Genomic DNA, 12,722 nt, shown 5'->3' on the forward strand with positions numbered 1-12,722 from the left:
ATTCATTCCATCCCTCCTTCCCTGCCTGTGGTGACGGTCACAGTGTCTCTTCTGATAGATCACGGTCAGAAACTATTTTACAGAAGGTGAAGCTGAGACCCAGAGAAGGGAGGTAATGGCCCCAGATCCCAGGCTGGTGGGGGAAATGCTAGGAGCAGAGGTCTGGGCTTCTGCCTGTCTACCCTATGCTGTTATTCTGGCCCCAGTTCTGGCTCAGCAAGAGGGCAAATAAGTACGTGTTGAACTGCAGTGCCAGGCGCTGCCTGTGTACTGCATCTCATTTCATCTCCACATCAACCCTGGAAAGTAATGTTGGCTCCATTTTTCAGATGAGGAAACACCCCTGAAAATGGAATAGCCTAGATAACTGTGTCCCTTGCCCAGGGCCTGGGATGCCTTTCTTAGCCGCCCCAGGTGGGGAGGGGACCCTCCTATAGGAAGAACCCGTGGGTGAGAACCTGGTGGCTAATCAGCAGATGTTATCAGGACCCTGGGTCCTTGCAGCTGCTACCCAGACTGGTTTGGTAAGAATGAAGTGGAGTTACACAGCAACTTCTGGCTTGCTAATATCCAGCTACACCTGAAGCCCTCATAAAAGGAATGTACACAGTCACCTGTGCCAGGACATATGGCTCAACCTATGTAACATGAGGAGGAGACAGGAGGCTACGTGGGGTGGCAGGAAGCGCACCAGACTCAGAAATCCCGGGTTCTAGCCTAGGCCCTGTTGATAACTCACTGCATACCCTCAGCCAAACCTCTCTCGCCGTCGTTCCACAGTCTTTTCTTTAAATGAAACCTCATGCAAGATCAATATATCAATCTGGGAAAAGCCCAGCTGCTTGGGGGAGGTCAGCAACGTAGTGCTTATTCTTTCTATTTAGTAGATCGGTGATCCCCAGTGTTTTTGGCACCAGGGACAGGTTTTGTGGAAGACAATTTTTCCACGGGCCAGGGGTGAGGATGGTTTGGGGATGGTTCAAGCGCCTTACCTTTATTGTGCAACTTTATTTCTGTTCTGTGGCAATCTCAGGATATTCTGCCTTGACTTGAGGGTTAGGGTTTGCCCTCCCATGAGAACCTAATGCTGCCGCTGATCTGATAGGAGGCGGAGCTCAGGTGGTAATATGAACGATGGGGAACAGGTGTAAATGCAGATAAAGTTTCACTCTCTTGCCTGCCACTCATCTCCTGCTGCGCAGCCCAGTTCCTATCAGGACTGTTACTGGTCTGTGGCCCAGGGGTTTGGGGATCGTTGGAGTGGATGATGTCTTGAAAGGCTAGGGGCTCAGTCAGGGTAACCCAGGAAGACAAAGGCTATGTGATCCCATACCAAATCATAAAGAGAAAGGTCTTCGGCCTGCGTGTCCACACCCCTCCCCGGGCCTCTGATGAGAACGGGTAGCCGCGCCCATCACAGCCTCACATCCTTCACCACCAGCTCTACACCCACAGCTGGGGCGCACATGGAGACCCCGGTGGAGGAGGCGTTTCAGCCTTCCGTCGGACTCAGGGAGGTCCCCGTGGTGCTGGGAGCTTGAAGAACAATAAAGCTCCAGGAACTACTTCTTGGAAAGGTTCTACAGAAATAATCATGGGTGGGAGCAAGGATGTAGTTCCAAGGATGCCTCCCGAACAACAGGGGCAGATTAAACACATGGTGGGTGGTGCATATGTTGAGACACAGTGCACCCATTTAAGCGACCTTATTAGACTTCCTGGTGGCCTAGTGATGAAGAATTCGCCTGCCAATGCAGAGGACACAGGTTCAATCCCTGGTCCAGGAAGATTCCACGTGCCACAGGCAACTAAGTCTGTGTGCCACAGCTACTGAAGCCAGCACACCCTAAAGCCTGTGCTCCGCAACGAGAGAAGCTACCGCAATGAGAAGCCCACACACCGCAACGAGAGAGGAGCTCCCGCAATGAGAGGTCCACACACCGCAATGAGAAGTCCACACACCGCAATGAGAGGTCCACACACCGCAACGAGAGAGGAGCTCCCGCCTGCCACGAATAAAGAAAGCCTGAGCGCAGCGACGAAGATGCAGTGCAGCCAAAAAAATAATAGTAATAATGTAACATTGTATAAAAATATGTAATGATGTAGAAAGATGGTCATGATGTCTTTTTAAGCAAACCCCCCCAGTATAATTATTATGATATTGATTCTGAAAAAATAGTTCTTTACACATAGAAAAATGACTAGATAGATGTTAATACTTTAGGCTTAGAAATGAAGGGTCAAAACTTCCCTGGTGGTCCTGTAGCTAAGACTCCACACTCCCAATTCAAGGGCCTGTGTTTGATTCTTGGTCAGGGAACTAGTGGAGAAGGCAATGGCAACCCACTCCAGTACCCTTGCCTGGAATATCCCATGGACAGAGAAGCCAGAGAAGTAGGCTGCAGTCCATGGGGTCTCAAAGAGTCGGACACGACTGAGCAACTTCACTTTCACTTTTCACTTTCATGCATTGGAGAAGGAAATGACACCCCACTCCAGTGTTCTTGCCTGGAGAATCCCAGAGACGGCGGAGCCTGGTGGGCTGACGTCTGTGGGGTCGCACAGAGTCGGACACGACTGAAGTGTCTTAGCAGCAGCAGCAGCAGCAGGGAACTAGATCCCATATACCGCAACTAAGAGTTTGTATGCTGCAATGAAGACCCGGCACAGTTAAATAAACAAATAAATAAAAATGAATGTCCAAAAAAAGAAAGAAAAGAACTGAAGGCTCTTCTTCCGGGTTTTCGGTCCTTTCCCCTCCCCCCACGTTTTTGTTTGTTCTGGCCAAGCCGCACAGCTTGTGGGATCTTAGTTCCCCAACCAGGGACTGAATTGGGTCACGGCAGCAAAAGCACCAAGTCCTAACCACCAGCCTAACCCAGGAACTCCCCTTCCACCACTTTTTAAAAATGATGAAATTACAGTGCTACCCACACTATGAAAAAAATTCTAACAATGGAAGAGTGCTAGATATCTCCCTGCAGGGTCCTAATCTTCTCCTAAGGATAACTTAAATTTTTTCCCCTTCTACTTCCTCATAGTTTCCAAAGTTATTCACAATGAACACATACTGCTTTCGAAAAATGCAAGAGAAGCCAATGTTTTACAAAGAAGAGTAAACAGTGCCTTGAGGTTCAGTGGGCCTGGCTGGGCCGGGGCAGAGGGCTGGGGCCGGGACTTGGACAGAGTTTAGAAGGCAGAGCCTGAGGAGTCCCCACTCAGGGAGAGTTGGTCACTGGGCACCTGGGGCTCCTTCTGTCGCCATAATATCCCAGCAGCTAGTGAGAAACCCGGTTGGTGCACTCAAGAGGCCTGGGTATGGCCTTTCCTCCTCTGTGTCCAACTAAATGTTTACAGATACTGCCTGGTGTTGCAGAAAGAGGATCACTGAACATGAGTCCCAGCTCTGCCTCTGCCTAACTGTATGGTCTTGGGCAAGTAACTTAACCTCTCTGAACCTCTAAATCCTCCTGTGATAACTGGGATACTAATATCTCCCTCAGAGGGCTGGGTGAGTGTGAGCAGGGATGTCTGGCACTTGGAGGTGTTCAGTGAATGGATGCTCCTTTCTGCCTCTCTACCCACGCTGGCACCACCAAGCAGGAGGGTCTCTGAGAGGAGCATCTTGGGGTCCTTTCATAATAGCTCCTCCTTGGTTGTCTCGTGGTCAAGCCCCCAGACTCCTTTCAAGGTCTGGGCATAAACCAACCCCCTCCTGTAAACATTTCTGGAGACTGAGATGCCATGCACTTCCGGGTGACACGCCCTGGTAGCACTTGGGTTCCTCTCCACATCCAGCCTCCTGCTGCAACAGAAGCATCACTCTCCCAGACAAACCACCCTGGCCACAGTCACTTACATTTTGGCTTCATAGTCCTTCCATGCCTTCTCCAGCTGCTTTTTGGAATCCTGTAGTTCAGAAAAAAAACAATTTGCCCAAAGAGGGTCTTGGGGTCTGGAACTGACAGGACACTTTGCTACAATTAGGGGGACCCTGTGTCTGCAGGCTGAGAGCTACCCTCCAACCAACCCATGTTCACATTAGTCCTGACTGCAAACCTCACCACCAAATTAAACCCCACTGACCCACTTCTCAGAGTGGAACCCCTTCTGCCAATTGACCTCTTCCCACAGTTGCCAGTAATCAGTCTGAACTGGTAGGTTCAGGCCTAGGTTATTGGGGCTTTTGGGGGGGGGGTCTGCCCTGAGTCCCCTCCGTTAGAAGATGGAGATCACCATGAGGAAGAAGAGGGAGGATAAAGATCAGAATCCTTCCCCTAACTTTGTCCCACTGTTTTCTCCTGCCTGGTTCTAGCTCATCCTTTCAACAGGAAGGTACAGGTTGAGGGACATATGCACAGAGAGGCTAAGAAGTCTACCCAAGGACACACAGCAAGCCAGAGAGACCTGGCTGATCCCTGGCCTAGTTTGCCTGGGCCCCATCCAGCGGGCTGCTCACACCCTTCAGAACATTCAGCCCCGACACTTAAGGTGTCTCAGTCCACCAGGTGAAAAAGCTGCCGGTCTGGTTTGGTTGGTTTCCAGGCTGTTGCTTAGCCAGGGGCAAGGAGGGAAGCCTGCGGAGGTTGGGGTGGGGAAGGGGGGATGACTCCTCCCCTGGGCCTTCTGGAGCAGACTTCCCAGGGAGATTATCCTGTCACTTTCTTTGAGCTCCCGTTTGCCTCCAGCCAGGGGCTGCCTGGTGCAGAGAGCACAGTAAGCATACTGGCTCCTCCACTGACCAGCTGGGTAGACTGTAAGCAGGTTATCAAGCCCCCCAGGCTCAATTTTCTCAACCGCAAAATGGGGATGAGAGCACCTACAGAACACACCTCACAGGGTTGTTGTGATTCCCTGAGCTATTTTCAAAAGGGCCCTGGCTCACCTAGGCTCACCCCAGACCTGGGCCCTCCTGTCTTCCTGGGGGTCAATAATATGGGGACAGCACACCCACTGTGATGGAGAAGGAAATGGCAACCCACTCCAGTATTCCTGCCTGGAGAATCCCAGGGACAGAGGAGCCTGGTGGGCTGCCGTCTGTGGGGTCGCACAGAGTCGGACACGACTGATGCGACTTAGCAGCAGCAGCAGCAGCACACCCACCGTGACAGCTTCACGTGGCCTCCGTCCTCAGCCCAGCCCTGTCCCCTGCTATGGTCTCCTGCCTGCCCCCCTTCTCGCTCCATCTCATCGCCTCGGGGCACCCCTCCCCACATGGAAACTCACCTGTCGTCCGTCTCTCAGCTGCCCCTTCAACAGAGTGTCCAGGGGGAAAGAGACAATGTTGTTCAGGTTCTGAACCTGGAAGAAGCAGAGACCCCCACACCCCACCTTGAGCGAACGTCTGTCCAGCCCCAGAGGGCTCAGGGTACAGTGAAGCATCACCAGGACAGCACTGGGGTGAAGGAGGCAGGGGAGAGAAAGACAAGAAAGTGGAAGGGTACACGGGGGTGGCGGGTCATACTCCTGGGAAAGCTCTTGCCCTCCCCCGACTGATGGGCCTCGTCCGCCCACTGCCCACTCCACTGCATCGCCGTCAGCCCTTCTCTGCTCCTTGGCCAGACTCCGAGGTCCACCTGTGTGGCCCACCTGTTGTTTCTGTCTGGCGAGTTTCTCCACTCCCCTGTAATGTGAGAACCCTTTCCCTACGGTCACGTGGGTTGACCATGGAGTCCCAGTTGACCAGAGTGCTCCATCGGGGGGCCACTGTGATGGGCTCTGGAACAGGCACGTGACCCAAGCCAGCCAATCAGGACACTTTCTGGGACTTTTCTGCCAAAGTCACAAGAGAAAGACTATGTCTTGCTTCTGCAAGGTGTGAAGCTGGGCCTGCTGGGCCATCCTGCCCCCTGGGCAGAGACAGAGAGAAACCCTAACGGAAAGAGAAGGAGCCTGAAACCAGCTGCACGTCTGGTCTTCCCATTACAGGGGTCAGTGAATTCTCTTTTTGAAAATCAACCTCGAGGGGCTTCCGTTGTGGCTCAGTGGTAAAGAATCCACCTGCCCATGCAGGAAACACGAGTTAGATCCCTGATCCAGGAAGATCCCACATTCCCTGGAGCAACTAACCTGTCCATCACAACGACTGAACTTGTGCTCTAGAGCCTGGGAGCCGCGACTCCCGAGCCCGGGTGCTGCAAGTACTGAGGCTCAAGTGCTCTGCAACAAGAGCAGCCCCTGCAGCAAGACACCCAGGCGCAGCAACTAGAGTGGCCCCCGCTCTCTGCAGCTAGAGAAAAGCCAGTGCAGTAACAAAGACCCAGCACAGCCAAAAATAAAACTATAATAAAATAAAACAAAAAATTAGCCTGAGGAGTTCCCTGGTGGTCCAATGGTTAGGACTCAGGGCTTTCATGGCCAGAGCCAAGGCGGGCCCAGGTTCAATCCCCGGTCGGGGAACTAAGATCCCACAAGTTGTGTGGCATGACCAAAAGAAGTAAAAAAGATTGGAAGAGAGAAAAAGACTTATTTAAAAAAAGGAGAAAAGAAAAAACCTAGGTTGAGTTGAATTTCTGTGATTTGGCAACTTAAAACAGCCTATGTGATATTTCAGCCCCCCTGTCAAGATATAGCTCAAGTTTCTCCTCCTCTAGGAAGCCTTCCTGATGACTTCTTCCCATGGCCTATGCTGATCTCCTCTTTTCTGAGCCATGGCAGTTCTAGGCCTCTGACCCAAGCTGCTGGGTCCTTGAGTTTGTGCCACACTGCTGATCTTGCTTGGAGTCATCTCACACCTCAGCTTCCATCGCTTGGACTCTATGGCTCTCCAAGACAGAGCCTGACTCTTCTCTGTGTCACAGGCCCTGGTACAGTGCCCACCACCGAGTAGACCCTCAACAAACATTAGTCTGACCAAAACAAGGGGAGGGGGAGTAAAGACAAAGGAGCCCCTGTTCACTGATTCAGTTGAACCCAAACACTGTTAAAGGCCTCTACTTGCAGGACAGCGTGCAAGACAGTGCTACACAGAGCTACAATGATGACAGATGGCATTAGCTAACGTTTACTGAGCACTTTCCCTGGAGCAGGCACTTAACTTGAGAAGTCCTCATCCCTGCTCTGTGAGGTGGGAACCATTGTTATCCCCATTTTAATTCTTAAAAATATTTATTTATTATTTGGCTTGCCAGGTCTTGGTTGTAGCATGTGGGATCTAGCTTCCTGACCAGGGATAAAAACTTGGCCCTCTGCAGTAGGAGCACGGAGTCTTATCCACTGGACCACCACAGAGGTCTCTTTCATCCCCCTGTTACAGATGAGGCTCAAGCAGACTGAGTGACTTGCTCAGAGTCATACACCTCGTGAGCAGCAAAGCAGGGATTCAAGGCCTGAGTCTAAGCCTGATGTCTGGGTGCTTGATCACTAAGCAACTTGCCTTACACAGATGATGTGGTCCTCGCCTGCCAGGGAGGGCCCTGGTGGGTCTTCAGCCATGAAAGCCAGCCCTAGAGCTATGGAGCCTGGAGTGGGGAGAGGGGTTTTCCTGGGAGGCAATACCAGCAGGCTAATTATGCTCGGATGCTGGGTTCAACTCCACCTGTGTGACCTCAGGTGAGGCACTTAACCTCACGTCCGAGTCTCCTAGCAGGTGCAGAGGGGACAATGGTAAAACCAACCCCACAGGGCTGTGCGCCAGGATGGATGTGAACACCCGTGAAGTGCTGAGAGCTGTGCTTGTGTCCGGAAAGAGCTGGGGTCTTGGGGTGGCCTCGAGGTGCGGACTTGGGAACAAAGCCATCTCAGGAAGGAACCGGAGGCCACCGGGCCACGTGCAGGAGTGAGAGGTTTACTGAGAGGAGGCGCGTGCTAGGCTTGGGGGGCAAAGTAGGTGTGCTCGGGAAAGCAGAGTACAAAGCCGGTGAAGGAGAGGCGGTGGTGCAAAGACAGGAACCAGAGCTGGCCTTCCCCTCTCTCAAGCCTCCTCCAGGGAGCCCTCCCTCACTGGGCTCTTCCCGACTGTGAGACCTCGCTGCTCCTGGGTGCTCACCACAGAGGAGGAGGAGGAAGGCAGGGAGGGAGAAAGGGGAGGGGAGACACCGACAGGAAGTCAGAGAGGACGAAGAAAGCAAACGGGAGGTCAGAAGTGGAAAGGGACCTCAGGTCATGGGTCAGAGGTCAAGGGGGGCTAGAGGTCAAGGGCAAGCTGAAAGAAGGATGGAAACCAGCCCTTTCCCGGTCAGAGTTTTAAGCCACCAGGTTAGATTTGCCCTGAGCCTGGGCTGAGGCCGATGGGGAGGCGCAGGGCCTCACCAGGTTCTTGAAGAGCGCGGCCACCTCGCGGGTGAACACGGCCAAGTTCAGAAAGCCGGTGGACAGTTCATGACTGTTCTGGGACAGGTGGCTGTTGCCCAAGGACTCCACGGCCTCTCGGTACTGCTCCTCGTTCTCCACGTGGCCTGTGGAGGCGCAGAGTTAGGTCCGGGCTGAGGCCGGGGACGGGGCTCCCTTGGCCAGGCTGCCACCGGCAGGCTCACTCACCAAGGCCGGAGCTGTGGATCGCACGCATGGCCTTCTTGATTCTCTGCAAGATGGCCTGGTCTCCTTCCAGCACCTGGAAGCAAATGTGAACAGAGGTTCAGGGACGCTCAGCTGGGAGGGCTGCCCGATTCCGTGATCCCGCCCTCCAAACACACACAGAGTTTCCTCCCTAGGGCCCCCCTGCACCCTCACCAAACATAAACAGACCACCCTCCCTCACCCAGACCACACAGGAAGCCACGGGCCAGTCACACCGCTCCAGGAAGACTTGCGGGACAAGTAAAGGCAGTGATCCCAAGGCACGTGGCGTCGTGGGGTATGCCCGGCTGGGTTTGAATGTCGGCTCTGACACTAACTGGTGTGTCAACCTAGACACATCTATTCACTTCTCTGAGCCTCGGACGCCTCCTCTGCAAAACGGGGATGACACTAGGGAGTTGCTGAGAGAATGAATGGTTTGCTGAATATATACACGAGACTTAGCAAAATACCAGAGGAAAGAATGTGGCCATCTCTATATACTTATTTATTATTTTATTTGGCTGGGTTAAGTCTTAGTGGTGGCATGTGGGTAATTTTGTTGCATCACATGGGATCTTTCGTTGCAGTGTGCTGGCTTCTCTCTAGTTGTGGTGAGCTGGCTTCTCGAGTTGGCGGCGCGTGGGTTTAGTTGTCCCACATGCCGTCCCACATGATCTTAGTTCCCTGATCAGGGATTGAACCCACATCCCCTGCATTGGAAGGTAGATTCTGAACCTCTGCATTCCCAGGGGAAGTCCTGACATCTCTATATTCTTGAAAGATTCAGCTGGGGAACACTTGTTCACCACACCCCAGGCTCAATAAGCAGTCATGTGAGGATGAGGAGGAAGAGGCTGGGATACCAGTGGAGGGGGGAAGGTGAGGAGGGTAGAGGGAACACTGAGCCCCCCCTGGACAGAACTGGTGGGACGATATCTGGCAACCTAACCCCAAAGTCCAGGGGTTGCAGAACAAACAGTCAGACTGTAGGGTAGCCAGAAGATGTAATGGAGAGAAGCAGGAGTCACATTTTCCTGAGGGCTCAACCCAGATGGAAACCTCCCAGACCCACTCCTGTTTTAGTGGGGTAGAGAAATTGCCAGTCTCATGAAACCCTCATGAAATGCAGTCAAGTGGGAAATGACAGAATTAGGGCTGCAAAGGGCCCACAGATCCACAGGTGAGGAAACCAAGGCCAAGATGAGGGGAGTCTTGCCCAGAGTCAAACAGTGGGGCAAGAGCTGAGCTGGGCTTCCAGAGGGTGCCCTGGGACAGTGCTCCATCCACACATGATGGCCCCATCTTGATCCCAGCCCCACTACATTTTTTCCAGTGACTATAATGGGATCAAAATGTGATCTCCAAAGAGTTACTTCAATGTGCCAAGGGTTAGCAAACATATTTGGAATGGAATCTGCAAAGATTTTAAACGAAATTCATAGGACACAGATCTTGGAGGCAACGGAGTGTTCTGGAAGCCTTGGGGATGTGGGAAGCCTCTGGAGGGAGAGGGGTCTGGTCTTGAAGGGCAGATCCACTGCCCAGAGGCTGTGTGACTTTGGGCAAGCTCCTATGCTTTCTGAGCTCCCTGATCAGCTGTCTGTAAAATGCAGCAAATAATAATGCCCACCTCTCAGGACAATTATGAGGATTGTACGTATGAGATGATGCACATAAAGGGTTTAGTTTGGGTTTCCCTGATAGTTCAGTTGGAAAAGAATCTGCCTGCAATGCAGGAGACCCTGGTTCGATCCCTGGATTGGGAAGATCCGCTGGAGAAGGAATAGGCTACCCACTCCAGTATTCTTGGACTTCCCTTGTGACTCAGTTGGTAAAGAATCCGCCTGCAATGCAGGAGACCTGGGTTTGATCCCTGAGTTGGGAAGATCCCCTGGAGAAGGAAATGGCAACCCACTCCAGAATTCTTGCCTGGAAAATCCCACGGACGGAGGAGCCTGGTAGGCTACAGTCCATGGGGTCACAAAGAATCGGACACGACTGAGTGACTTCACTTTCACTGCTTCACATTCTGGAAAGCTAGCTAACTGACTGGAAGTGTTTAAGGTGGACACCTTCCCTACCATGGGCAAAGAGAAAAGAACAAAGCAGATGTGTAGAAAGAAGCAAACGAGACCCACCCTGCCACAGAGAGGCACAAGAAAAGAGCTGCCCTGGCTCCTGACAACTTCCCAGATCCTTCACTCTCAGGGGCCCTTCTATACTTCCTGTCCTTGGGCCTCCACGGAATACCCCTGAATCTACCAACAAATTCCCCTTACAGCTCAAACTAGTTTAAGAGGGCCTCTCTTCCCTGCAGTAGAGCAGACGCTGCTGGTTGGCTCTCCACCCGTTCTCTTTTCTTCCTGTAGCAATTAGAACCCTGACTTTTCAAATGGCCACTTGGCCAGTCACAATAAAGACTACACTTCCCAGCCTACATTGCTGCTAAATGTGGTCACATGACAGAGTTCTGACCAATGGTATGTAACGGACATTTCATGTGTTAGCTTCCAGCAAGTATATTTTAAAAGGAAGGGAGGGACTACACACCTATTAGAATGACCAGAACCCAACACACTGACACCACCAAATGCTGGTGAGGAAGTGGAGCCACAGGAACTACCACACATTGCTGGGAGGAATGCAAAATGGCACAGCCACTTTGGAAGACAGTTTTACAGTTTCCTACAAAACCAGAGACATTTACCATATGATCCAGCAACTGCTCTCCTCGGTATTTACTCAAATGAGTTGAAACTTATTTCTACTTAAAGACTTGCACATGGATGTTTATAGCAACTTTATTCATCACTGTCAAAACTTGGAAGACAATGGACTATTATTTAGTGCTGAAAAGAAATGAGCTGTCATGCTCGCTTCAGCAGCATATGCACTAAAATTGGAACGATACAGAGAAGATTAGCATAGCCCCTGTGCAAGGATGACATGAAAATTTGTGAGGTGTTCCATATTTTTTGATGTTGGTGCATGGCAAAAACCATCACAATATTGTAAAGTAATTATCCTCCAATTAAAATAAATAAATTAAAAAAAATAGAAATACTAACACTTGCACATGAGTCAAGGAAATTGAAAATAGGACAATAAAAAAGAAAACAACAAAAAAATGAGCTATCAAGTCACAAAATACATGAAGGAAACTTGAAAGAAGCCCATCTAAAAAGGCTACATACTATATGATTTCAAATATATGACTTTCTAGAAAAGGCAAAACTATGGAAACTGTAAAAAATCAGTGGTTGCCAGGGGTTGGAGGGAGAGAGAAATAAATAGGTAGAACACAAAGGAGTTTTACGCAGTGAAACTATTCTGTATGATGCTATGATAGTAGACACATCTCACTATACAGTTGTCAAAACCCATAGAATGTTCAGCACCAAGAGTGAACCTTAATGCAAACTGTGGACTTTAGGTGATAACGATGTGTTAGTGCAGGTCCACTGATTATAACAAATATTCCATGCCAGCGTGGGATAGTGATATAACGGGAGAGGTTGTGTATGTATAGGGCCAGGAGGTATATGGGAACTCTCTACACTTTCCACTCAGTTCTGCTGTGAGCTTAAAACTGCTCTAAGAAATAAAGAAAAAAAATTAATAGAAGAAAAAAAAAAGAAAGGAAGGGGTGACCTGTGTCACGTGTGTGTATGATCAATTACGTCTCTTTGTGACCCCTTGGAGTGTAGCCTGCCAGGCTCCTCTGTCCATGGGATTTCCCAGGCAAGAATACTGGCGCGGGTTGCCATTTCCTATTCTAGGGGATCTTTCCAACCCAGGGATCGAACCCATGTCTCTTGCATCTGCTGTATTGGCAGGTGGATTCCTTACCACCTGGGAAGCCCATTTTTAAGGAGGAAATTCTGATCATAGCCTGGGAATGGGATGGGACTTGGAGAAAGGCACAGAGGTTTTTGGAACTCCTGTAACGAGTCTACCATAGTATGATGAGTCACAAGCTGAGATTCCAGCCCCAGTCTCCTGAAAACTATCTCCCTGGGTGACAGTAGCCCAGCCACATCCCCTCTTCTTTAAAATAGGAGAAAGATAACATCATACGGGGAAAAAAATCCATTCTCCACTTAACTCACAGAGTTACTGTGAGGCTTAGATGAGATCGCAGACAAAACAGCATGTGCCAAGGCTTGAGGCATTTGGAAAATATGAGTATGATTTTTACTGTGGTTTGTTTTCAGCCTCTG

General features: G+C 50.8%; 1 protein-coding gene and 1 non-coding gene across 2 annotated transcripts in view; one reads left to right on the forward strand and one right to left on the reverse strand.

Moving 5' to 3' along the window:
• The window catches only part of ASAP3 (ArfGAP with SH3 domain, ankyrin repeat and PH domain 3), a 47,439-nt gene that overhangs the window by 17,458 nt on the left and 17,259 nt on the right, over positions 1 to 12,722 (reverse strand). Inside the window, 4 exon segments of the mRNA XM_043909209.1 lie at positions 3,863 to 3,912; positions 5,230 to 5,304; positions 8,254 to 8,399; positions 8,482 to 8,554. Coding sequence (XP_043765144.1) covers positions 3,863 to 3,912; positions 5,230 to 5,304; positions 8,254 to 8,399; positions 8,482 to 8,554 — 344 coding nt within the window.
• LOC122699054 lies at positions 11,372 to 11,478 on the forward strand. The gene has a single exon (XR_006342540.1). It is a non-coding gene; the product is annotated as a U6 spliceosomal RNA (small nuclear RNA).

This window comes from Cervus elaphus, chromosome 8 (genome assembly GCF_910594005.1).
Source record: "Cervus elaphus chromosome 8, mCerEla1.1, whole genome shotgun sequence".
NCBI classification, from domain to species: Eukaryota; Metazoa; Chordata; class Mammalia; order Artiodactyla; family Cervidae; genus Cervus; species Cervus elaphus.